Source organism: Pseudophryne corroboree, chromosome 4 (genome assembly GCF_028390025.1).
Source record: "Pseudophryne corroboree isolate aPseCor3 chromosome 4, aPseCor3.hap2, whole genome shotgun sequence".
In the NCBI taxonomy this organism is placed as follows: Eukaryota; Metazoa; Chordata; class Amphibia; order Anura; family Myobatrachidae; genus Pseudophryne; species Pseudophryne corroboree.
In genome coordinates, this window is record NC_086447.1 from 67,809,262 (window position 1) to 67,834,554 (window position 25,293).

Consider the following 25,293-nt stretch of genomic DNA (forward strand, 5'->3'; position numbering starts at 1 on the left):
AGAGACACACTGTATGCTGGAAGCACTGGATTCTGTGAGCTGAGAGACACACTGTATGCTGGAAGCACTGGAGTCTGTGAGCTGAGAGACACACGAGTATGCTGGAAGCACTGGAGTCTGTGAGCTGAGAGACACACTGTATGCTGGAAGCACTGGGGTCTGTGAGCTGAGAGACACACGAGTATGCTGGAAGCACTGGAGTCTGGGAGCTGAGAGACACACGAGTATGCTGGAAGCACTGGAGTCTGTGAGCTGAGAGACACACTGTATACTGGAAGCACTGGGGTCTGTGAGCTGAGAGACACACTGTATGCTGGAAGCAATGGGGTCTGTGAGCTGAGAGACACACTATATGCTGGAAGCACTGGAGTCTGTGAGCTGAGAGACACACTGTATGCTGGAAGCACTGGAGTCTGTGAGCTGAGAAACACACTGTATGCTGGAAGCACTGGGGTCTGTGAGCTGAGAGACACACTGTATGCTGGAAGCACTGGAGTCTGTGAGCTGAGAGACACACTGTATGCTGGAAGCAGTGGAGTCTGTGAGCTAAGAGACACACTGTATGCTTGAAGCACCGGAGTCTGTGAGCTGAGAGACACACTGTATGCTGGAAGCACTGGAGTCTGTGAGCTGAGAGACGCACTGTATGCTGGAAGCACTGGAGTCTGTGAGCTGAGAGACACACTGTATGCTGGAAGCACTGGAGTCTGTGAGCTGAGAGAGACACTGTATGCTTGAAGCACTGGAGTCTGAGCTGAGAGACACACTGTATGCTGGAAGCACTGGAGTCTGTGAGCTGAGAGACACACTGTATGCTGGAAGCAGTGGAGTCTGTGAGCTGAGAGACACACTGTATGCTGGAAGCAGTGGAGTCTGTGAGCTGAGAGACACACTGTATGCTGAAAGCACTGGAGTCTGTGAGCTGAGAGAGACACTGTATGCTGGAAGCACTGGAGTCTGTGAGCTGAGAGACACACTGTATGCTGGAAGCACAGGAGTCTGTGAGCTGAGAGACACACTGTATGCTGGAAGCACTGGAGTCTGTGAGCTGAGAGACACACTGTATGCTGGAAGCACTGGAGTCTGTGAGCTGAGAGACACACTGTATGCTGGAAGCAGTGGAGTCTGTGAGCTGAGAGACACACTGTATGCTGGAAGCACTGGAGTCTGTGAGCTGAGAGAGACACTGTATGCTGGAAGCACTAGAGTCAGTGAGCTGAGAAACACACTGTATGCTGGAAGCACTGGGGTCTGTGAGCTGAGAGACACACTGTATGCTGGAAGCAGTGGAGTCTGTGAGCTGAGAGACACATTGTATGCTGGAAGCAGTGGAGTCTGTGAGCTGAGAGACACACTGTATGCTTGAAGCACTGGAGTCTGTGAGCTGAGAGACAAACTGTATGCTGGAAGCACTAGAGTCAGTGAGCTGAGAAACACACAGTATGCTGGAAGCACTGGGGTCCGTGAACTGAGAGACACACTGTATGCTGGAAGCACTGGGGTCTGTGAGCTGAGAGACACACTATATGCTGGAAGCACTGGAGTCTGTGAGCTGAGAGACACACTGTATGCTGGAAGCACTGTAGTCTGTGAGCTGAGAAACACACTGTATGCTGGAAGCACTGGGGTCTGTGAGCTGAGAGACACACTGTATGCTGGAAGCACTGGGGTCTGTGAGCTGAGAGACACACTGTATGTTTGAAGCACTGGAGTCTGAGAGCTGAGAGACACACTGTATGCTGGAAGCACTGGAGTCTGTGAGCTGAGAGACACACTGTATGCTGGAAGCACTGGAGTCTGTGAGCTGAGAGACACTGTATGCTGGAAGCACTGGAGTCTGAGTGCAGAGAGACACACTATGCTGGAAGCACTGGAGTCTGTGAGCTGAGAGACACACTGTATGCTGGAAGCACTGCAGTCTGTGAGCTGAGAGACACACTGTATGCTGGAAGCACTGGATTCTGTGAGCTGAGAGACACACGAGTATGCTGGAAGCACTGGAGTCTGTGAGCTGAGAGACACACGAGTATGCTGGAAGCACTGGAGTCTGTGAGCTGAGAGACACTGTATGCTGGAAGCACTGGAGTCAGTGAGCTGAGAAACACACTGTATGCTGGAAGCACTGGGGTCTGTGAGCTGAGAGACACACTGTATGCTGGAAGCAAGGGGGTCTGTGAGCTGAGAGACACACTATATGCTGGAAGCACTGGAGTCTGTGAGCTGAGAGACACACTGTATGCTGGAAGCACTGGAGTCTGTGAGCTGAGAAACACACTGTATGCTGGAAGCACTGGATTCTGTGAGCTGAGGGACACACTATGCTGGAAGCACTGGGGTCTGTGAGCTGAGAGACACACTGTATGCTGGAAGCACTAGAGTCAGTGAGCTGAGAAACACACTGTATGCTGGAAGCACTGGGGTCTTTGAGCTGAGAGACACACTATATGCTGGAAGCACTGGAGTCAGTGAGCTGAGAAACACACTGTATGCTGGAAGCACTGGATTCTGTGAGCTGAGAGACACACGAGTATGCTGGAAGCACTGGAGTCTGTGAGCTGAGAGACACACGAGTATGCTGGAAGCACTGGAGTCTGTGAGCTGAGAGACACACTGTATGCTGGAAGCACTGGGGTCTGTGAGCTGAGAGACACACTGTATACTGGAAGCACTGGAGTCTGTAAGCTGAGAGACACACTGTATGCTGGAAGCACTGGAGTCAGTGAGCTGAGAAACACACTGTATGCTGGAAGCACTGGGGTCCGTGAACTGAGAGACACACTGTATGCTGGAAGCACTGGGGTCTGGGAGCTGAGAGACACACTATATGCTGGAAGCACTGGAGTCTGTGAGCTGCGAGACACACTGTATGCTGGAAGCACTGTAGTCTGTGAGCTGAGAAACACACTGTATGCTGGAAGCACTGGAGTCTGTGAGCTGAGAGACACACTGTATGCTGGAAGCACTGCGGTCTGTGAGCTGAGAGACACACTGTATGCTGAAAGCACTAGAGTCAGTGAGCTGAGAAACACACTGTATGCTGGAAGCACTGGGGTCTGTGAGCTGAGAGACACACTGTATGCTGGAAGCATTGGAGTCTGTGAGCTGAGAGACACACTGTAAGCTGGAAGCAGTGGAGTCTGTGAGCTGAGAGACACACTGTATGCTTGAAGCACTGGAGTCTGTGAGCTGAGAGACACACTGTATGCTGGAAGCACTGGAGTCTGTGAGCTGAGTGACACACTGTATGCTGGAAGTACTGGAGTCAGTGAGCTGAGAAACACACTGTATGCTGGAAGACCTGGGGTCTGTGAGCTGAGAGACACATGAGTATGCTGGAAGCACTGGAGTCTGTGAGCTGAGAGACACTGTATGCTGGAAGCACTGGAGTCAGTGAGCTGAGAAACACACTGTATGCTGGAAGCACTGGGGTCTGTGAGCTGAGAGACACACTGTATGCTGGAAGCAAGGGGGTCTGTGAGCTGAGAGACACACTATATGCTGGAAGCACTGGAGTCTGTGAGCTGAGAGACACACTGTATGCTGGAAGCACTGGAGTCTGTGAGCTGAGAAACACACTGTATGCTGGAAGCACTGGATTCTGTGAGCTGAGGGACACACTATGCTGGAAGCACTGGGGTCTGTGAGCTGAGAGACACACTGTATGCTGGAAGCACTAGAGTCAGTGAGCTGAGAAACACACTGTATGCTGGAAGCACTGGGGTCTTTGAGCTGAGAGACACACTATATGCTGGAAGCACTGGAGTCAGTGAGCTGAGAAACACACTGTATGCTGGAAGCACTGGATTCTGTGAGCTGAGAGACACACGAGTATGCTGGAAGCACTGGAGTCTGTGAGCTGAGAGACACACGAGTATGCTGGAAGCACTGGAGTCTGTGAGCTGAGAGACACACTGTATGCTGGAAGCACTGGGGTCTGTGAGCTGAGAGACACACTGTATACTGGAAGCACTGGAGTCTGTAAGCTGAGAGACACACTGTATGCTGGAAGCACTGGAGTCAGTGAGCTGAGAAACACACTGTATGCTGGAAGCACTGGGGTCCGTGAACTGAGAGACACACTGTATGCTGGAAGCACTGGGGTCTGGGAGCTGAGAGACACACTATATGCTGGAAGCACTGGAGTCTGTGAGCTGCGAGACACACTGTATGCTGGAAGCACTGTAGTCTGTGAGCTGAGAAACACACTGTATGCTGGAAGCACTGGAGTCTGTGAGCTGAGAGACACACTGTATGCTGGAAGCACTGCGGTCTGTGAGCTGAGAGACACACTGTATGCTGAAAGCACTAGAGTCAGTGAGCTGAGAAACACACTGTATGCTGGAAGCACTGGGGTCTGTGAGCTGAGAGACACACTGTATGCTGGAAGCATTGGAGTCTGTGAGCTGAGAGACACACTGTAAGCTGGAAGCAGTGGAGTCTGTGAGCTGAGAGACACACTGTATGCTTGAAGCACTGGAGTCTGTGAGCTGAGAGACACACTGTATGCTGGAAGCACTGGAGTCTGTGAGCTGAGAGACACACTGTATGCTGGAAGCACTGGAGTCTGTGAGCTGAGAGACACTGTATGCTGGAAGCACTGGAGTCTGAGTGCAGAGAGACACACTGTATGCTGGAAGCACTAGAGTCTGTGAGCTGAGAGACACACTGTATGCTGGAAGCACTGGAGTCTGTGAGCTGAGAGACACACTGTATGCTGGAAGCACTGGAGTCTGTTAGCTGAGAGACACACTGTATGCTGGAAGCACTGCAGTCTGTGAGCTGAGAGACACACTGTATGCTGGAAGCACTGGATTCTGTGAGCTGAGAGACACACGAGTATGCTGGAAGCACTGGAGTCTGTGAGCTGAGAGACACACGAGTATGCTGGAAGCACTGGAGTCTGTGAGCTGAGAGACACACTGTATGCTGGAAGCACTGGGGTCTGTGAGCTGAGAGACACACGAGTATGCTGGAAGCACTGGAGTCTGTGAGCTGAGAGACACACGAGTATGCTGGAAGCACTGGAGTCTGTGAGCTGAGAGACACACTGTATGCTGGAAGCACTGGAGTCTGTGAGCTGAGAGACACACTGTATGCTGGAAGCACTGCAGTCTGTGAGCTGAGAGACACACTGTATGCTGGAAGCACTGGATTCTGTGAGCTGAGAGACACACTGTATGCTGGAAGCACTGGAGTCTGTGAGCTGAGAGACACACGAGTATGCTGGAAGCACTGGAGTCTGTGAGCTGAGAGACACACTGTATGCTGGAAGTACTGGGGTCTGTGAGCTGAGAGACACACGAGTATGCTGGAAGCACTGGAGTCTGTGAGCTGAGAGACACACGAGTATGCTGGAAGCACTGGAGTCTGTGAGCTGAGAGACACACTGTATACTGGAAGCACTGGGGTCTGTGAGCTGAGAGACACACTGTATGCTGGAAGCAATGGGGTCTGTGAGCTGAGAGACACACTATATGCTGGAAGCACTGGAGTCTGTGAGCTGAGAGACACACTGTATGCTGGAAGCACTGGAGTCTGTGAGCTGAGAAACACACTGTATGCTGGAAGCACTGGGGTCTGTGAGCTGAGAGACACACTGTATGCTGGAAGCACTGGAGTCTGTGAGCTGAGAGACACACTGTATGCTGGAAGCAGTGGAGTCTGTGAGCTAAGAGACACACTGTATGCTTGAAGCACCGGAGTCTGTGAGCTGAGAGACACACTGTATGCTGGAAGCACTGGAGTCTGTGAGCTGAGAGACACACTGTATGCTGGAAGCACTGGAGTCTGTGAGCTGAGAGAGACACTGTATGCTTGAAGCACTGGAGTCTGAGCTGAGAGACACACTGTATGCTGGAAGCACTGGAGTCTGTGAGCTGAGAGACACACTGTATGCTGGAAGCAGTGGAGTCTGTGAGCTGAGAGACACACTGTATGCTGGAAGCAGTGGAGTCTGTGAGCTGAGAGACACACTGTATGCTGAAAGCACTGGAGTCTGTGAGCTGAGAGACACACGAGTATGCTGGAAGCACTGGAGTCTGTGAGCTGAGAGACACACTGTATGCTGGAAGCACTGGAGTCTGTGAGCTGAGAGACACACTGTATGCTGGAAGCACTGCAGTCTGTGAGCTGAGAGACACACTGTATGCTGGAAGCACTGGATTCTGTGAGCTGAGAGACACACTGTATGCTGGAAGCACTGGAGTCTGTGAGCTGAGAGACACACGAGTATGCTGGAAGCACTGGAGTCTGTGAGCTGAGAGACACACTGTATGCTGGAAGCACTGGGGTCTGTGAGCTGAGAGACACACGAGTATGCTGGAAGCACTGGAGTCTGTGAGCTGAGAGACACACGAGTATGCTGGAAGCACTGGAGTCTGTGAGCTGAGAGACACACTGTATACTGGAAGCACTGGAGTCTGTGAGCTGAGAAACACACTGTATGCTGGAAGCACTGGGGTCTGTGAGCTGAGAGACACACTGTATGCTGGAAGCACTGGAGTCTGTGAGCTGAGAAACACACTGTATGCTGGAAGCACTAGAGTCTGTGAGCTGAGAGACACACTGTATGCTGGAAGCACTGGAGTCTGTGAGCTGAGAAACACACTGTATGCTGGAAGCACTGGGGTCTGTGAGCTGAGAGACACACTGTATGCTGGAAGCACTGGAGTCTGTGAGCTGAGAGACACACGAGTATGCTGGAAGCACTGGAGTCTGTGAGCTGAGAGACACACTGTATGCTGGAAGCACTGGGGTCTGTGAGCTGAGAGACACACGAGTATGCTGGAAGCACTGGAGTCTGTGAGCTGAGAGACACACGAGTATGCTGGAAGCACTGGAGTCTGTGAGCTGAGAGACACACTGTATACTGGAAGCACTGGGGTCTGTGAGCTGAGAGACACACTGTATGCTTTAAGCAATGGGGTCTGTGAGCTGAGAGACACACTATATGCTGGAAGCACTGGAGTCTGTGAGCTGAGAGACACACTGTATGCTGGAAGCACTGGAGTCTGTGAGCTGAGAAACACACTGTATGCTGGAAGCACTGGGGTCTGTGAGCTGAGAGACACACTGTATGCTGGAAGCACTGGAGTCTGTGAGCTGAGAGACACACTGTATGCTGGAAGCAGTGGAGTCTGTGAGCTAAGAGACACACTGTATGCTTGAAGCACCGGAGTCTGTGAGCTGAGAGACACACTGTATGCTGGAAGCACTGGAGTCTGTGAGCTGAGAGACGCACTGTATGCTGGAAGCACTGGAGTCTGTGAGCTGAGAGACACACTGTATGCTGGAAGCACTGGAGTCTGTGAGCTGAGAGAGACACTGTATGCTTGAAGCACTGGAGTCTGAGCTGAGAGACACACTGTATGCTGGAAGCACTGGAGTCTGTGAGCTGAGAGACACACTGTATGCTGGAAGCAGTGGAGTCTGTGAGCTGAGAGACACACTGTATGCTGGAAGCAGTGGAGTCTGTGAGCTGAGAGACACACTGTATGCTGAAAGCACTGGAGTCTGTGAGCTGAGAGAGACACTGTATGCTGGAAGCACTGGAGTCTGTGAGCTGAGAGACACACTGTATGCTGGAAGCACTGGAGTCTGTGAGCTGAGAGACACACTGTATGCTGGAAGCACTGGAGTCTGTGAGCTGAGAGACACACTGTATGCTGGAAGCAGTGGAGTCTGTGAGCTGAGAGACACACTGTATGCTGGAAGCACTGGAGTCTGTGAGCTGAGAGAGACACTGTATGCTGGAAGCACTGGGGTCTGTGAGCTGAGAGACACACTGTATGCTGGAAGCACTAGAGTCTGTGAGCTGAGAGACACACTGTATGCTGGAAGCACTGGAGTCTGTGAGCTGAGAGACACACTGTATGCTGGAAGCACTGGAGTCTGTGAGCTGAGAGACACACTGTATGCTGGAAGCAGTGGAGTCTGTGAGCTGAGAGACACACTGTATGCTGGAAGCACTGGAGTCTGTGAGCTGAGAGAGACACTGTATGCTGGAAGCACTGGGGTCTGTGAGCTGAGAGACACACTGTATGCTGGAAGCACTAGAGTCTGTGAGCTGAGAGACACACTGTATGCTGGAAGCACTGGGGCCTGTGAGCAGAGAGACACACGAGTAATGCTGGAAGCACTGGGACTCTGAGAGCATAGAGACACGAGCCTGGGGGTAGCTTTGCAAAGACGATACTCAGGCGCCGGGGCTTTGTCCGGCGCCTCCTTTTAAACATCCCGCCCTCTTGTCATTGGTGGGGAAGCAGCGATTATGTCACCGGCCCCTATGCCCCCACGTGGATTCAGACACGGTGGCGCCCACGGACCAGGGAATCGCCGGTGGCAGCGTCACCCGCACACCGGGATCCAGAAGCTGGCGGGGAGGGAGGCTGCCCTGGCGACCAGCGCACACAGCAGGTAGTGCACATGGTTTTGCCCAATTGCTAACAAACTTGCTGCTGCGATCAACTCATAATTCCCCCCTCTATGAGGTGTGGGGGGTATATTTTATGCCAGTATACTGTGGAAACTGACATATTAAAGGAGTAGATTCCAATACATTACAAATTAAGTCAGTCTCTGATAATATTTCAACACAAGTCATGTGACCGAATGGTGGAAACAATTTGATAATTATATTGAACTAATAGTATCATACATCAATAATCACGCGTGGACACGTCTTTTAATTCCTTATTCACATTCTTTATTTTCTTCACATATTTGTTGATGTCTGTGATTTTAACTCTTATGCTTCACTGCAGTTTGTGATAACACAATATATCCTATTTTAATTGTATTACATTAAATATTATATTTTATGAAAAATCAGTCTTTCTTAAGTGCGTCAACAATACAGGTTTCTCCCCCATTTTTTGGGACCCACCACTAAGCCAGGTTCAATCTGTGGTATGAGCAGGTGCCTGCAGAAGAGAGACCCACCACTAACGCGGCTCCAGCCTGTGGTGTGAGCAGGCACCTCCAGAAGGGGGACCTACCACTAACCCGGGTCCAGCCTGTGGTGTGAGTGGGCACCTACTGGAGGACCCACTACTAACCCGAGTCCAGCCTGTGGTGTGAGCGGGTGCCTGCAGAAGGAGGACCCACCACTAACCCGGCTTCAGCCTGTGGTATGAGCAGGCCCCTCCAGAAGGGGGACCTACCACTAACCCGGGTCCAGCCTGTGGTGTGAGTGGGCGCCTGCAGGAGGACCCACCACTAACCCGGCTCCAGCCTGTGGTGTGAGCAGGCACCTCCAGAAGGGGGACCTACCACTAACCCGGGTTCAGCCTGTGGTGTGAGTGGGCGCCTGCAGGAGGACCCACTACTAAAACGGGTCCAGCCTGTGGTGTGAGTGGGCGCCTGCAGGAGGACCCACTACTAACCCGGGTCCAGCCTGTGGTGTGAGTGGGTGCCTGCAGGAGGACCCACTACTAACCCGGGTCCAGCCTGTGGTGTGAGTGGGCACCTGCAGGAGGACCCACTACTAAACCGGGTCCAGCCTGTGGTGTGAGCGGGCGCCTGCAGAAGGAGGACCCACCACTAACCCGGCTCCAGCCTGTGTTATGAGCAGGCACCTCCAGAAGGGGGACCTACCACTAACCCGGGTCCAGCCTGTGGTGTGAGTTGGCGCCTGCAGGAGGACCCACTACTAACCCGAGTCCAGCCTGTGGTGTGAGTGGGCGCCTGCAGAAGGACCCACCACTAACCCGGCTCCAGCCTGTGGTGTGAGCAGGCATCCCCAGAAGGGGAACCTACCACTAACCCGGGTTCAGCCTGTGGTGTGAGTGGGTGCCTGCAGGAGGACCCACTACTAACCCGGGTCCAGCCTGCGGTGTGAGTGGGCGCCTGCAGGAAGACCCACTACTAACCCGGGTCCAGCCTGTGGTGTGAGTGGGCACCTGCAGGAGGACCCACTACTAACCTGGGTCCAGCCTGTGGTGTGAGCAGGCGCCTGCAGAAGGAGGACCCAACACTAACCCGGCTCCAGCCTGTGGTATGAGCAGGCACCTCCAGAAGGGGGACCTACCACTAACCCGGGTCCAGCCTGTGCTGTGAGTGGGCACCTGCAGGAGGACCCACTACTAACCCGAGTCCAGCCTGCGGTGTGAGTGGGCGCCTGCAGGAGGACCCACCACTAACCCGGCTCCAGCCTGTGGTGTGAGCAGGACCCACTACTAACCTGGGTCCAGCCTGTGGTGTGAGCGGGCGCCTGCAGGAGGACGACCCAACACTAACCCGGCTCCAGCCTGTGGTATGAGCAGGCACCTCCAGAAGGGGGACCTACCACTAACCCGGGTCCAGCCTGTGGTGTGAGTGGGCGACTGCAGGAGGACCCACTACTAACCCGAGTCCAGCTTGTGGTGTGAGTGGGCGCCTGCAGGAGGACCCACCACTAACCCGGCTCCAGCCTGTGGTGTGAGCAGGCACCTCCAGAAGGGGACCCACTACTAACCCGGGTTCAGCCTGTGGTGTGAGTGGGCGCCGGCAGGAGGACCCACTACTAACCCGGGTCCAGCCTGTGGTGTGAGTGGGCGCCTGCAGGAGGACCCACTACTAACCCGGGTCCAGCCTGTGGTATGAGTGGGCACCTGCAGGAGGACCCACTACTAACCCGGGTCCAGCCTGTGGTATGAGCGGGCGCCTGCAGAAGGAGGACCCACCACTAACCCGGCTCCAGCCTGTGGTATGAGCAGGCACCTCCAGAAGGGGGACCCACCACTAACCTGGGTCCAGCCTGTGGTATGAGCGGGCGACTGCAGAAGGAGGACCTACCACTAACCCAGCTCCAGCCTGTGGTATGAGCGAGCGACTGCAGAAGGAGGACCTACCACTAACCCGGCTCCAGCCTGTGGTGTGAGCAGGCACCTCCAGAAGGGGGACCTACCACTATCCCGGCTTCAGCCTGTGGTGTGAGGAGGCACCTCCAGAAGGGGGACCTACCACTAACCCGGGTTCAGCCTGTGGTGTGAGTGGGCGCCTGCAGGAGGACCCACTACTAACCTGGGTCCAGCCTGTGGTGTGAGTGGGCACCTGCAGGAGGACCCACTACTAACCCGGGTCCAGCCTGTGGTATGAGCGGGCGCCTGCAGAAGGAGGACCCACCACTAACCCGGCTCCAGCCTGTGGTGTGAGCAGGCACCTCCAGAAGGGGGACCCACCACTAACCCGGGTCCAGCCTGTGGTATGAGCGGGCGACTGCAGAAGGAGGACCTACCACTAACCCGGCTCCAGCCTGTGGTGTGAGCAGGCACCTCCAGAAGGGGGACCTACCACTAACCCGGCTCCAGTCTGTGGTGTGAGGAGGCACCTCCAGAAGGGGGACCTGCCACTAATCCGGGTTCAGCCTGTGGTGTGAGTGGGCGCCTGCAGGAGGACCCACTACTAACCCGGGTCCAGCCTGTGGTGTGAGTGGGCACCTGCGGGAGGACCCACTACTAACCCGGGTCCAGCCTGTGGTATGAGCGGGCGCCTGCAGAAGGAGGACCCACCACTAACCCGGCTCCAGCCTGTGGTATGAGCAGGCACCTCCAGAAGGGGGACCCACCACTAACCTGGGTCCAGCCTGTGGTATGAGCGGGCGACTGCAGAAGGAGGACCTACCACTAACCCAGCTCCAGCCTGTGGTATGAGCGAGCGACTGCAGAAGGAGGACCTACCACTAACCCGGCTCCAGCCTGTGGTGTGAGCAGGCACCTCCAGAAGGGGGACCTACCACTATCCCGGCTTCAGCCTGTGGTGTGAGCAGGCACCTCCAGAAGGGGGACCTACCACTAACCCGGCTCCAGCCTGTGGTGTGAGCAGGCACCTCCAGAAGGGGGACCTACCACTAACCCGGGTTCAGCCTGTGGTGTGAGGAGGCACCTCCAGAAGGGGGACCTACCACTAACCCGGGTTCAGCCTGTGGTGTGAGTGGGCGCCTGCAGGAGGACCCACTACTAACCTGGGTCCAGCCTGTGGTGTGAGTGGGCACCTGCAGGAGTACCCACTACTAACCCGGGTCCAGCCTGTGGTATGAGCGGGCGCCTGCAGAAGGAGGACCCACCACTAACCCGGCTCCAGCTTGTGGTGTGAGCGGGGTTTCAAGCCACTGTGACATGGCTTAAAACGTGTTCAGCCAGGTTTTTGGTGGAAATTGGGTATCAGCCTAACCGCAAAGTAACCCTAACCCTAAATCTACCACTAAAATGTATTTTAGAACATGTCAACATTCTGACTGGATACTACTACACTATCCCCTCACAGTGATCTGCCCACTACAGGAGCAGCTTATAGCCTTCTCCACTGTCATATGCATCTATATAACAGAGGCCTGGTGATACTATACAACAGAGCAGCTTGCCTGCCAATCACTGGACATCCCAAACTTATCTGGACTGGTAACTACTATAGTGTGACTATAAAATACAACTGGAACAATGTCTCCCTGACGTTATATAAATGATGTTGGTGTTGCACTTATGTGTACAATTAATAATACAGCTCACACGGTCCTATTTTTTGCAATAACTTATAAAGTACTTATTTGTGCGCCCAGCGCTGATATACATATATATTTTGGTTCATTTTATTTGCAATTTTAGAAGGAGCAAAAAGTCAGATGGTATTTTCTGATAATGCAATGTCTTCTGGGGGAAAAAACAAAAACCCCAATGCATAATATGTGTGGGCACTGCTTAAAACTATGAGTAATATTGCTGTTGGAATATGACAAGTGTGAACATTGAAAAGTGGACTCAACATAGGACTAAAGAGGGGTACACACGGGGCAGATGTATGCTGAGCGGTCTAGCACAGACCGCTCAGCACACATCTAGTCCTAGTCAGATTACTTAGAATTTCAGCATGGATCTTTCGGTGTGCACCCCCCTTAAGTGAATCCTCAGGGACAAAAGGGTTCATGGTCATATCACATAAGAAATTATATAATAAGATGTTCCTCTAGGCCAACTACTATCTTGCCTTACAATAAATATTAAGGCTTGTTCTGTCAACAAATTTTTTTTTTTTAATGTCCTGTAATATTTGAAGTCAAAATACTGCAGCTATAATGAATGTAATAAAATATCAGTATATAAAGGATGAAACATCATGGGTATAGCTGGCTATTCAAAAGGCTTGTCCGCCAATAATAAGCACAAAACACACGGAGGCCAGGATGTAATGAAGTCCGATTTTGGCGACCGTGTGGCATGCCGGCTAAACTCAGATTTGATTTTTTTTTAAAGGGGCAATCATGTAGAAGGCTAAACGATGTATTGTACAATTGCCCCTTTAAGAAAGTCATAGTTTGGCCAGCATACCGCACGGCTGCCAAACTCAGACTTCATTACCTCCTGCCCGTAGTTCTCAAATAAGCTTTTGTATATTAAAGTATAGGTATAAAAAATTAAATGTAAAAAATTGCTTAAGCGACTGAAGTTTGAAGCATGATCTATGGAGCACGCAACCCGCACACAATGCCGAAACACCTATGGTGCATTTATGGCACAGAGTGATCGCACAAAAGGTGCTGCTCCGATCGGGTCACACGGTATCAGAAATGCTGGGAAAAAATTCTGCGCCTTCCTGGGCAGTGGCCGGGAGGTGACCAGCAGTGACCGCAAGCATGGTCTGTGTTACGGGCTTCTCCAGACTTGCACATCCGGCCACATGGATGTGCACAAGGTAAGGCGTTTGTATCAGTATTTGCATAAACCCGCAGACGGGCAACCACAGACAGATGATGCCGGGTCCAACTCAGAATTAGTCTGTATATGGCGACTAACACCCCTTTCAGACCACCTGAGGCGGGTCGCACGCGGAAGCCTGACACGGAAGCTCCCAGAGTGCGACCCGCCTCAGGCGCCCTGCTGCCGCTGGCTGCAACCTGGCATATTGCTGGGTTGGTGATGTCAGCGGTGACGCAGCAGGGGGCGGTGCTTGGAGATCCCATGATCAGTTAACGGGTGCCGGATCACATCGACCCGGCTACCGTTCACACCACACAGCGATCCGGGTTGAACACGTGTACAACCCTCCTCGCTACCCGAGTTGGAATACTGGGTCGCTCAACCAGGTATTTCAACCCTGGCACCTTTCAGACCGCACATGAAAACGGATTATGGCCCTCATTCCGAGTTGATCGCACGTAGCAAAATTTTGCTGCTGGTGCGATCAACTAGACGCCACCTATGGGGGAGTGTATTTTAGCATAGCAGGGCTGCGATCGCTTGTGCAGCCATGCTATGCTAAAAAAGTTTCCTGCAAAACAAGACCAGAGTCAGACTTACTTACCCTGTGCGACGGACCCAGCGACGAAGGTCCCGGGAATGACGTCAGACATCCACCCTCCAAACGCCTGGACACGTCCGCGTTCGGATCTCCATGCCCGGAAAATGGTGATTAGACGCCCCGGAACGCCTTCCCGCTGTCAATCTTCTGGCGATCGCGCTAGCGATCACTTTCTTCTTTATTCTGGCCACCGCGCATGCACAGTTCCGACCCGTTTGCACCGCAGCGAAGAACCGCTGCGTGCGAACGGGTCGGAATGACCCCCAATGCGCGCTCATGTGCCAATAACCCGTGTTCATAGGTGGCGGTCTGAAAGGGTTATAAATAGCTTAACATACCCACCTCTCTTATGTCAGTACGATATGAAGAGAGCACCTACCTGCACAAATACGTCTGTATCTCATTAACGTCAATTAGAATGTGGAAGCAAAATGAAATAAACACACAAATGAACAATTGGAATTAACTTTTCAATGCTCTCCCGAATGCTCAGTGAGTACTTCTGAATGCACTGTATTTACAGTATAATAATAAAAAAGGTGCTTACACCAGGTGTCAGGTATTGTAATAATGACCAGTAATGAAAAGTGTACGTAGCACGTGCAGTCATTTTCTGAGAATATCTGTAAATTAATGTTTTACATTTGTTCCATTTTTATAGGGTACTTATATAATTCCCCTTCTTACTTCTGTGCTGAAAGACAAGACTCAGTTTGCGGAACCTGAACTATTTAATCCCCAACATTTCCTTGACTCAGATGGGAATTTTGTGAAGAGAGAGGCATTCATGCCATTTTCTGCAGGTATGTATTACAGCTGTTTTATTGTTATTCTCAGATTTATATTGAAAGTTATTATATCAGTCAGTTGCCCCCCTCCCCCCTTCTGAGTGGGCCTGATTTAGAGATGGATGCAAATTAGTTTTTCGCCTTCGCAGCTGCTGATATCAGCAAGGAAAGGTGCCACCCAGAAATGAAAAGAGACGGCCACCGAAACTAACGCAACTCATTTGGAATTTTGCGTATTGTCTGCACTTGCAGACTATATGCAAAAACAAGGAACATCAGGCTTAAGGGAATGAGCCGCGGTCATGTAGTGATACTATTGCCCAGTATTACCAAGCCTTGGAGAGTGATAAATTGCACGGTCCTAAAGTACCAACCAATCAGCTCCTAACTGTCATTTTTCAAACACAGGGGATGATTCAGACCTGATTGTAGCTGACACGCGGGGGGACATCCAGCACAGGGCTAGTCCTCCCCACATGTCAGGCCTCCCCCCTTCCCCCCACACGAGTGCAAAAGCATTGCACGGCGATGATGCTTTCGCACTTGCCAAGTAGCTCCCTACCTGCACAGCCTAGCTGTGCTGGCAGGCGGCTACCCTCCGCGTTCTGGGTCGCAACGGCTGCGTGTGACATCACACAGCTGCCGCGGTCCACCCCCGCAACAGGCTGGACATGCTATTAATGCTAGGGCATCACATCATCCCACCTGACGTGCAGTAGATGATACACAACCACACAATTCATGAAATAAAGAATTGGAGGCACACACTATACGTTGGTCAATGTGATCCATCGTGGATCAAAATATTGCCCAATGTATTGTATACACTGTAGTGTGCAGCCAGCAATGGTGAAACCCAACCCCGCCCCCACCCCAGCTAGCTTAATTTGATTGATTGGTTATAAGCCCTCATTTGATGATAGCCAACTTAATAGAATAGTAATGAAAAAGCCACTATGACATTTTATATTTTTAATTACGTGTACATATTTACTAAGTAGTACAGCTGACAGGGGCAGTATGTGCATGTGCTACCCATTTACACTGGTACTTTTTGGGCTGACAGTAACAACACAAGCATCTGTGCTGCCCCCAAACATCTGCCGCTGTAGGCATGTACCTCATCTGCGTAGGGACTAATTCATTTAGCTGTGGGATGTACTGTACCATGAGGTTTTAGCTCCCGGGTTAAGTGTCGCAGCCTCCTGAGATGTGAACAGACATCCATGTGCTTCTGTGGCATATTGCAGGCCATCCGTGAGTGGTAATTGAACTTGGCAGCTATGGGTTACTGTGTGCTAGCCGTGGGCTTGCCATGGGAAATAATTGAATAGCTTTGGGTATAGAAATTCTTCAGCTAAAATCCCACACTAAGGGGGTAATTCAGACCTGATCGCTAGCAGGCGATTTTTGCAGCCCTGCGATCGGATAGTTACCACCTACAGGGGGAGGGTATTTTAGCTGTGCAAGTAACATAGTAACATAGTATCTGTGGTTGAAAAAAGACAATTGTCTATCGAGTTCAACCTATTTGTTGTCTCCTATGCATGATGATTTGACTAAAATTTCTGACTGATGCTGCTGTCAGCCGTTGCATTTTATCCCTATTTATAGTAACTATAATGCATGACTATGCACCATACCCCTGGATATCCTTATCCATTAGGAATTTATCTAACCCATTCTTAAAGGTGTTGACAGATTCCGCCATTACAACTCCCTCGGGCAGGGAATTCCAAACACGTATTGTCCTTACCGTGAAAAAGCCTTTATGCCGTATTGTGCGGAATCTCCTCTCCTCTAACCTGAGCGAGTGTCCACGAGTCCTCTGTGTTGATCTAACCAAAAACAGGTCCCGCGCAAGCCCTGTGTATTGTCCCCTTATATATTTGTAAATGTTGATCATATCCCCTCTTAGTCTCCGCTTTTCCAATGTAAACATGCCTAGTCTTTCAAGCCTTTCCTTGTATTCCATCGTCTCCATGCCCTTAATTAGTTTGGTCGCCCTCCTCTGTACCTTTTCAAGCTCCAGGATATCCTTTTGTAGTACGGTGCCCAGAATTGTACACAGTATTCAAGGTGTGGCCTCACTAGTGATTTATATAACGGGAGTATAATACTCTCGTCCCTAGCATCAATACCCCGTTTTATGCATGCTAATATCTTATTAGCCTTCTTTGCTGCAGTCCTACTTTGGGTACTACTGCTTAGCTTGCTATCTATGAGGACACCTAAGTCCTTTTCCAGTACAGAATCCCCTAATTTTACCCCAGAGCTGCACAAACTGATTTTGTACAGTGTCAGGTTAACATATGTACAACACATTTTACCAAGCCCTAATTTCTGCAGTACCCTGCAAATCAACTTTAGTGAGACTTTGTCAAAGGCCTTCTACTGGTCAAGGCTGACCAGAGCCGCATGCACGTTCCAGTCCTTGATGTAATGGACCATTTCTCTGAGGAGGGCAAGGCTATCTGCAATCCTGCAGCCAGGAATGCTGCAGGTCTGGTCTGCGTGAAAATCTGTCCGATGACAGCCTTCAGCCCGTTGGCGAGTACCTTGGTGACAATCTTGTAGTCCACTTTTAGGAGAGAGATGGACATCCAATTTTTTAGGTCACATCTCTCCCCCTTAGGCTTATACAAGATCGTGATCATTCCCTCCCTCAGCGAAGGATGCATTTTGCTCTCCACCACCATCTGCTCATACAGCTCGAGTAGGTCCAGGCCAATGAGGTCCCACAGCACTACATACAGCTCTGCTGGGAGACCATTACTGCCCAGGATCCTGCCCTGACTAAAGGATTTGGCAGCAGAGTGCAACTCCTTCTATGCCAAGGGAGCATCCTGGGCTGCTTTACCTGCAGGATCAATAATGTTAGTGATACCTGACAGGAACTTATCAGTCTCATTACTGACCATTGTCTTAGGGGAGTAGAGGTTGTTGTAGTAGTCTCTTACTTTCATGATGCCCTCCTTCCCCTGTCTGGGAGTACCAATCTCATCTTGCAGCTCAGTCATCGGTGTGTGGCCAGAGTGGAGTTTCCTGAAAAAGAAAGTGTTAAATTTCTCACCCTTCTCTAGGTTCTCCACCTTGGAACGGAAGATGATGCACCTGGATTCCTCCACAAAGTGCATTTTCAGGCACCCTTTGGTCTCATCCAGCTTGTCTCTCACATCCCAGCTGCATCGTTGGAGGTCCAGCAAGGACTGCAATTGTCTTTGCAGTCTCTTGAAGCTCCTCTTTTGGTCACACGCCTGTTGTCTGACTTTAACCTGAAAGAAACTGTGAATGTTAGCCTTAACGTAATCCCACCAGTCACTCATACAATCAAAATAACATTTGTCATTTTTCCATGTGATGTAGGCATCCTTTAGCTCCGCCAGCACATCCTCTCTTTCCAACAGGGCACAATTCAACTTCCAGGAGCTTGGGCCAGGAGGAAAACCATTGCCCAGGACTACTTGGAAGAGAATGGCCCTGTGGTCTGAGAAGAAGTAGGCTGAGAAGAAGCAGGGGATCATGGCATGCCTAGTCTGCTTCACTGCTCTAGAGGTAAACACAAAGTCAATGCGGGAATGCACAGAGCCACTGTGACATCTCCATGTGCAATTCACAGAGCCAGCCCTCGTGGAGCCCACAGCATCCTGCACTGATGCTTTGGTTAGCATTTCTATGAGCAGATTAGATATCACATCCAGCTTAGCATAGTTGCAGGTGCTGCTCCAAACATCCTCCATGGAGCAGTTGAAATCTCCAGCCATCACTACCACCCTAGTGGTTGCAAGCTGCAGTCCAGGGTCTGGAAAAGCTCCAAACACTCATTCTTACCAGGGGGTGCATACACGCAGATTAGCCTGATAGGCTCACCTGCCCAGGAGCCGTCCATGATAAACAATCTGCAGCAGACAAGTTCCTGTACTGAATCTAGTGTGAAGAGGCTCCCCCTAATAAGAATGGTGACCCCTGCAGACTTACACTCACCCCCACCAGACCAATATGAGGCGCCGTAAGACCCAGATGTCTGTAGGACCTAGAGAAAGGAAGAGAACATTCCTGCAACATATACAGATCACATTTCTGATTGTCCAAAACGGTAACACAGACTGTCTCCTAAGGTTATCTTTAATACTCCTCACATTAATGGTGAAAAGGGAAAGAGACACCATTAGTTGGGAGAAAAGGAGGTTAGGTCACAGTACAACATTCAGTTACCACTCCTGTCTGGCGGTGCTTCCTCTGGATTGGCACTGTGTCGCCCTGTTTGGGTAGCAGCATGCCTATCTCTATCATCTGGCCGATCAGGAAGATTGCGTCAGAATCGGGCTCCACATCATCCCCAAATCCTCCCACTATTGCTTCCATTTCTTTCTCCAGCAGGAGGGAGTCCTGGACCAGGTCAACTGACAGTTTCTTAGAAGAGTCGGGGTCAGCAGCTGGGATGTCAAACTCCTTACTCTTCCTCCTCGGCTGTTCAGCACCTGCAGTGGACACAAGAGGGGGGAAATCTTCCTTGGAGAGGAGAGGGGCAGTGGAGGGTGGAGGTGGGAGAGAGAGCAGATTGGAGCGGAGAGCAGGAGGGATAAATAGGAGGGGTTGTGACAACATTGGGGAGGGGTGTCTCTGTCACAGAGGGTGGGATGGTGTTAGGGAGGGAGGTGGGGGTAGAAGATTTCTTATCCTCCTGAGACTGCTGCTGTTTTTTCTGTGCTCCCAAGGACAGCAGTTTGAAGATGGAGTCACATCCAGTCACCACAGCAGAATAGGATCTCGCCCTACTGGAGCAGTCCCTGTAGACATTATCCATCTTGCCACAGAGGTTGCATGTCTTGCTTTTCGGACAGTATTTGGTCTCATGACTTGCCAACCAGCAATTCCTGCAGGCAGAGATCTTGCAGTCTCTTCCAATGTGATCTTTCTCACTGTGCTTCCAGCAGTCCCACAGTTATTCAGAGTAATGCAGTCCTGTTGATCCCCCCCATGAAAATGCATGGTGGCAGGTACTTGACACCATCTGGTCTTGAATTGTTCTTTTGCAGTCTGACAATTACAGCCCACTTGCCTGTCATGAAGCCATTTCCATCCATCCAGGATCTTGAAGGGTTCCTTGACCACTGAGCAGAATCGTCCCAGGAAGGTAGCAATGTCTCTGTCAGGTGTGTGTGGGTTCCACATTGAAACCCTCCCTAACCTCTCCTCTCTTTGAATAGGGCAATTGCCCTAAAGCAAGAGAAAGGGGATTCGGGTCTCACCGCTTTCACCGCTTCCCAGTACCTCTTGCATATAGCAATGGAGGCGAAAGTGACATAGAAGATCCCCTTCAGGTAGTTCTGGATGCTGAGGGTTTCAGCCATTGAGAATCCCTGTTCAAGTACCAACTTCTTCCCGAAGATTTTAACCGTTATATCCGGCATCTTTACATAAACCTCCTTCAGCTTCATCACCATGATTAGCCGCATCTAGGGTTTCAAGGCTGGTGAGGCCTTGGAGCGGTCCTGGCTGGGCTCCACAGGTGCTGCTGCTGCAGGGGCAGTGGAGGTGAAGGTAGCTGATTCAGCCCTTACTTAGGCCAGCTGCTTTCCCTTCTTCCCAGGCTGCTTCTTCCCAGTAAGGGGGACCGGAACAGAGGCTGAGGCCGGCACCGGTGCTGGAGCAACTGAGGCCATCCTTCTGGCTTCACCTTGCTGGTGTCAGAGGTGCGGAAAAGGGTTGGTGTCAAGAGGAGGGGAGGAGGAGGAGGTTACTTCTTCAGAGATCAGAGCAAACAAGTCTAAACCTCCTCTGCAGCTAGGCGGCGATGCAGTGCTCTCTCCCTCTTCATTCAAAGGCCTTCTCTTCTCGCAGCCTTTGCTTGTAGAGGAGGAGGCTGCTACTTCAGAGGGCAGAGCAAACAAGTCTAACCCTCCGCTGCAGCTAGGGGATGATGCAGTGCTTTCTTCCTCTTCGGGGCGAAGTCCTTCTCTCCTCGCAGTTTCGGCAGGCAGTCTTTCAGCTTCTTGGCCAGGTGGTACAGCTTAGTCCTGAGAAGGACAGTTGGAGGTCTAAGAAACAAGATGCATCACTGTCAGTCAGTAAAACTGATAAGAACAGATACTACCCTTGATCTTAGCCAAAAGGCTGAGAAGTCCTTATCTTCCATCTCAGCAAAGGAAAGTTATAGTGCAGTTCCTCCTGGGGTGCCTGGATTGTGGGCACTGCTTTCTTCACTTCAGTGCTAGTCTCCTTCAGTATAGAACACTAGGCAGCTTCTTCCCTTGGGTATAGGAGAAACTGTTGCAGATGATCAGCATCCACCCTGTGACACTGGTCTTGCCATGCTGGGGTATCCAGGAGCCCATAATCCAGTGACTATTCCTCTGGCTGTTTCTGGGAAGACAATTTATTCTAAACTTGCTCTACTGTCTATGTATATTGGATTTTTTGTGTCATTTGAGCCACTGTGGCGATCACATCCACTCTGAATTCCACAAACTCTGGCTCCACCAGCAGATTCCATGTGGCTGCTTTACTTCGGCCGTGCAGGAACGCATTCCCCAGATGACACAACTTGTCCTGTATGCTGGATATTCTCCATCTGCTGATTACCCGCTGAGCTTCGTTCCAGTACTCCCAAATATACTGCATCTTTGTAAAAATAAATAACATATCTGACTTCCCAGCCTGCGGATGTGCTGATGAACTTCACTCTACAAGCTCCACTGTTCTGGTTCCATTACTGGTCCCCTCTGCAAGGTCCTGGACCATATCCTCTTCTGTCTTCTTCCTCCTCATCATAAGGGTGCTCCTAAGTACAGTTAAGCCAATTTTCTAATTAGGGATCCCTTGGTATCCTCCACTGTGTTAATTACAATTTTTCTTGCATGACACAGTTCCTGCAGGACTCCATTCTTGTTGTTTTTGTAGGATTGTATTACTGCCTCCATTCTGCTGTGATATCTTGCTTCTGTGCTTGTAACCTGAGTGATCCCTCTGCTGACACCAAATGTGAAGATACAGGGTTCTAAGAGGCCTATTTATTAACATTATTTTTACTAAGAAGAAAATGTGAAAAAATAGGATTTTAATACCTACTGGTAAATCCTTTTCTCCTAGTCCGTAGAGGATGCTGGGGTCCACTTCAGTACCATGGGGTATAGACGGTTCCACAGGAGCCATGGGCACTTTAAGACTTGTCAAGGGTGTGAACTGGCTCCTCCCTCTATGCCCCTCCTCCAGACCTCAGTTATAGGAACTGTGCCCAGGGAGATGGACATTTCGAGGAAGTGATTTACTTTTATACTAATGGTGAGATTCATACCAGCTCACACCTCAACCATGCCGCACAACATGGCATTCAACATGACACATGCCAACAGGCATGAACCATTTACAGCAACATGCTGAAAACAAATGAAACACAACTATAAAGAACAAACTGCAGGTAAAGTACGCACTGGGTCGGGTGCCCAGCATCCTCTACGGACTAGGAGAAAAGGATTTACCGATAGGTATTAAAATCCTATTTTCTCATATGTCCTAGAGGATGCTGGGGTCCACTTCAGTACCATGGGGTTATACCAAAGCTCCAGTACGGGCAGGAGAGTGCGGATGACCCTGCAGCACCGATTGACCAAACTTGAGGTCCTCATCGGCCAAGGTGTCAAACTTATAAAATTAAGCAAAAGTGTTTGAACCTGACCAAGTAGCTGCTCGACAAAGTTGTAAAGCCGAGACACCCCGGGCAGCCGCCCAGGATGAGCCCACTTTTGTAGTAGAATGTGCCTTCACCGACTTCGGTACCGGCAAGCTGCCCTAGAATGAGCGTGCTGAATTGTCCCTCTGATCCAGCGCGCAATAGTCTGCTTAGAAGCAAGACACCCAATCTTGCTGGGAGTATACAGGACAAACAGAACCTCTGTTTTCCGTATACGAGCTGTTCTTGTGACATAAATCTTCAAAACTCTAACCACATCTAGAGACTGTGACTCAGTGAAAGTGTCAGTAGCTACTGGCACCACAATAGGTTGGTTTATGTGGAAGGACGAAACCACCTTTGGAAGAAATTGTTGACGAGTTCTTAACTCTGCCCTATCTTCATGGAAGATCAGGTAAGGGCTCTTGTGAGACAAGGCCTCCAACTCAGACACCCGCCTTGCGGATGCCAAGGCCAAAAGCATCACCACTTTCCAAGTGAGAAACTTCAATCTACCTCCTGCAGAGGTTCAAACCAATCTGATTGAAGGAACTGCAACACCACATTAAGGTCCCATGGTGCCACTGGAGGCACAAATGGAGGCTGGATGTGCAGAACCCCTTTCACGAACGTCTGAACTTCTGGAAAGGAGGCCAATTGTTTTTGAAAGAAAACTGATAAGGCCGAAATCTGGACCTTGACTGACCCCAATCTAAGGTCCGCATCCACACCAGCCTGCAGAAAATGGAGAAAATGTCCCAACTCAAAACTCTTCCGTAGGAGCCTTCTTGGATTCATACCAAGACACATATTTTCTCCAAATATGTTGGTAATGTTTAGACGTTACTCCTTTCCTGGCCTGAATAAGAGTGGGGATGACTTCCTGGCCTGAATAAGAGTGGGGATGACTTCCTTGGGAATACCCTTTCGGGCTAGGATCCAACGCTCAACAGCCATGCCGTCAAACGTAGCTGCGGTAAGTCTTGATACACACACGGCCTCTGCTGTAGTAGGTCCTCTCGACCTACTACAGCAGAGGCCGTGTGTGTATCAAGACTTACTTAAGAGGCAGAGGATCTTCTATGAGCAACTCCTGAAGATCTAGATACCAATCCCTCCTTGGCCAGTCTGGGGCAATGAAGATTGTTCAAACTCTTGTTCTTCTTATTATTTTGAGAACTTTTGGAATCAGTGGAAGTGGAGGGAAAACATATACCGACCGAAACACCCACTGGGTCACCAGTGCATCCACTACTATTGCTTGAGGGTCTCTCGACCTGGAACAATATCCCTGAAGCTTCTTATTTAGACGAGATGCTATCATGTCTACTTGAGGAACTCCACAAAGACTTGTCACCTCTGCGAAGACTTCTTGGTGGAGGCCCCACTCTCCTGGATGGAGATCGTGTCTGCTGAGGAAGTCTGCTTCCCAGTTGTCCACTCCCGGAATGAAAATTGCTGACAGAGCTCTAACATGTCTTTCTGCCCAGAAGAGAATCCTTGTCACCTCTGCCATTGCCACTCTGCTTTTCGTTCTGCCTTGCCTGTTTATGTACACGACTGCTGTTACATTGTCTGACTGGATCTGCACGGGATCTTGAAGAAGATGTACCGCTTGTAGACGGCTGTTGTAAGTGGCTCTCAATTCCAGAACGTTTATGTGAAGGCAGGCTTCCTGACTTGACCATTTTCCTTGGAAGCTTTCCCCCTGTGTGACAGCTCCCCAGCCTCGGAGACTTGCATCCGTGGTTATTAGGACCCAGTCGTAAATCCCAAACCTGTGTCCCTCTAGTAGGTGAGAACTGTGTAGCCACCACAGGAGCGAAATCCTAGCTTTGGGGGACAGGATTATTTTCCAGAGCATGTGTAGGTGGGATCCAGACCACTTGTACAACAGGTCCCACTGGAATACTCTGGCATGAAATCGGCCAAACTGTATGGCCTCGTAGGCCGCTACCATTTTCCCCAACAACCGAATGCATTGATGGATCGACACGCTTGTTGGTTTCAATATTTGTTTGACAATTTTCTGGATTTCCAGAGCCTTTTCCACTGGAAGAAATACTCTCTGTACTTCTGTGTCCAGAATCATCCCTAAAAAGGACAATCTTGTCGTCGGTTCCAACTGCGACTTTGGAAAATTCATGATCCAACCGTGTTGTTGGAGTATTGACAGGGAGAGTGCGATTTTCTGCACCAACTGTTCCCTGGATCTCGCTTTTATCAGGAGATCGTCCAGATAAGGAATTATATTGACTCCTTTTTAACGAAGGAGGACCATCATCTCCACCATCACCTTGGTGAATACCCTCGGTGCCGTGGAGAGTCCGAATGGCAACATCTGAAACTGGTAATGACGATCCTGTACTGCGAATCTCAGATAAGCTTGGTGAGGAGAATAAATAGGAACATGCAAGTAAGCATCTTTTATGTCTACTGACACCATGAAGTCCCCCTCTTCCAGACTGAAAATCACTACCCTCAGGGATTCCATTTTGAACTTGAACCTTTTCAGGTAGAGATTCAGATTTTTCAGGTTTAAAATCGGTCTGACCGAGCTGT

General features: G+C 50.6%; 1 protein-coding gene and 1 pseudogene across 1 annotated transcript in view; one reads left to right on the forward strand and one right to left on the reverse strand.

The window, feature by feature from the left end:
* LOC134908900 (cytochrome P450 2K1-like) overlaps positions 1-25,293 on the forward strand; it is a 130,292-nt gene that overhangs the window by 91,381 nt on the left and 13,618 nt on the right. The window contains exon 8 of the mRNA XM_063915127.1: positions 14,933-15,074. Within this exon, the coding sequence (XP_063771197.1) occupies positions 14,933-15,074 (142 nt within the window). The remainder of the gene's footprint in view (positions 1-14,932; positions 15,075-25,293) is intronic.
* LOC134913237 (U2 spliceosomal RNA) lies at positions 21,094-21,188 on the reverse strand (annotated as a pseudogene).